The sequence below is a fragment of the Cynoglossus semilaevis genome, chromosome 13 (genome assembly GCF_000523025.1).
Source record: "Cynoglossus semilaevis isolate Cse_v1.0 chromosome 13, Cse_v1.0, whole genome shotgun sequence".
Taxonomy (NCBI): domain Eukaryota; kingdom Metazoa; phylum Chordata; class Actinopteri; order Pleuronectiformes; family Cynoglossidae; genus Cynoglossus; species Cynoglossus semilaevis.
Genome location: NC_024319.1, coordinates 1,406,457 through 1,407,190, shown reverse-complemented (window position 1 = coordinate 1,407,190; position 734 = coordinate 1,406,457). Strand labels below are relative to the sequence as shown.

Genomic DNA, 734 nt, shown 5'->3' with positions numbered 1-734 from the left:
GGAGAAGGGGGGGGAGAAAAGGGGGCGGCGTGAGGAGGGGAGAGAGAGAGAGAGGGAGAGAGAGAGGGAGAGAGAGAGGCAAAGGAATGGACGGATGGAGACGGAGGAGGACGGGGCGGGCAGCGGAGACGGAGACAGTCCTCCCCCGCTGGTGTACGAGGGTTCTTTAGCGCCACCTGTGACCACTCAGCGGAGGGTGAGCGCAGAGCTGCATCGTGCCACTGCTCAACTGTCCCTGGAAAACAAAGACTGCTGACGTGCAGGGAGAACACCAGTGTTGGGGGGGGGTAAATGCTCCCCCTGTCGTCTCCCCCCGCCCCCCCCTCCCACACTGACTGAATAGACTCCCCCACAGCACTGAACAATAACAGGTGAAGCCTGGTTCTCTGTCTGGATCCCAGCTTTTCTGGAACACATCCTGAGGGAAGAGGGACTCCGTCAGACGTTCCTGACGTTCCTGACGTTCCCGACGTTCCTGACGCAGCGACTGCATCACTTGGTTGTGGGCGTGGACTGACACGAGGCGGGCTGTAGGAACTTAGCAGAACAGTGATGTCATGACCGCCCCCCCCCCGTTTGCTAACGTTGCCAAAGTGTTGGAGCTGTGGTGTCCACTGGGTCCAGTCTTGTTCAGTGCTGACACACGCTGGCTGCAGGTGGTATGACAGGAGGAGCTCAACTCTCCTGAAAACAGTACAATAACTGAGCAGCGTTTCATCAAAATAAATCATGTG

At 58.2% G+C, this 734-nt stretch overlaps 1 protein-coding gene across 3 annotated transcripts in view; it reads left to right on the top strand.

Moving 5' to 3' along the window:
* The window catches only part of erfl3 (Ets2 repressor factor like 3), a 31,488-nt gene extending 30,760 nt beyond the window's left edge, over positions 1–728 (top strand). For all 3 annotated transcript variants that reach the window (XM_025061289.1, XM_025061290.1, XM_025061288.1), the window contains exon 7: positions 55–728. In XM_025061289.1, the coding sequence (XP_024917057.1) occupies positions 55–256 (202 nt within the window). In that variant the 3' untranslated portion in view covers positions 257–728. The remainder of the gene's footprint in view (positions 1–54) is intronic.
* The last annotated feature ends 6 nt before the right edge of the window (positions 729–734 follow it).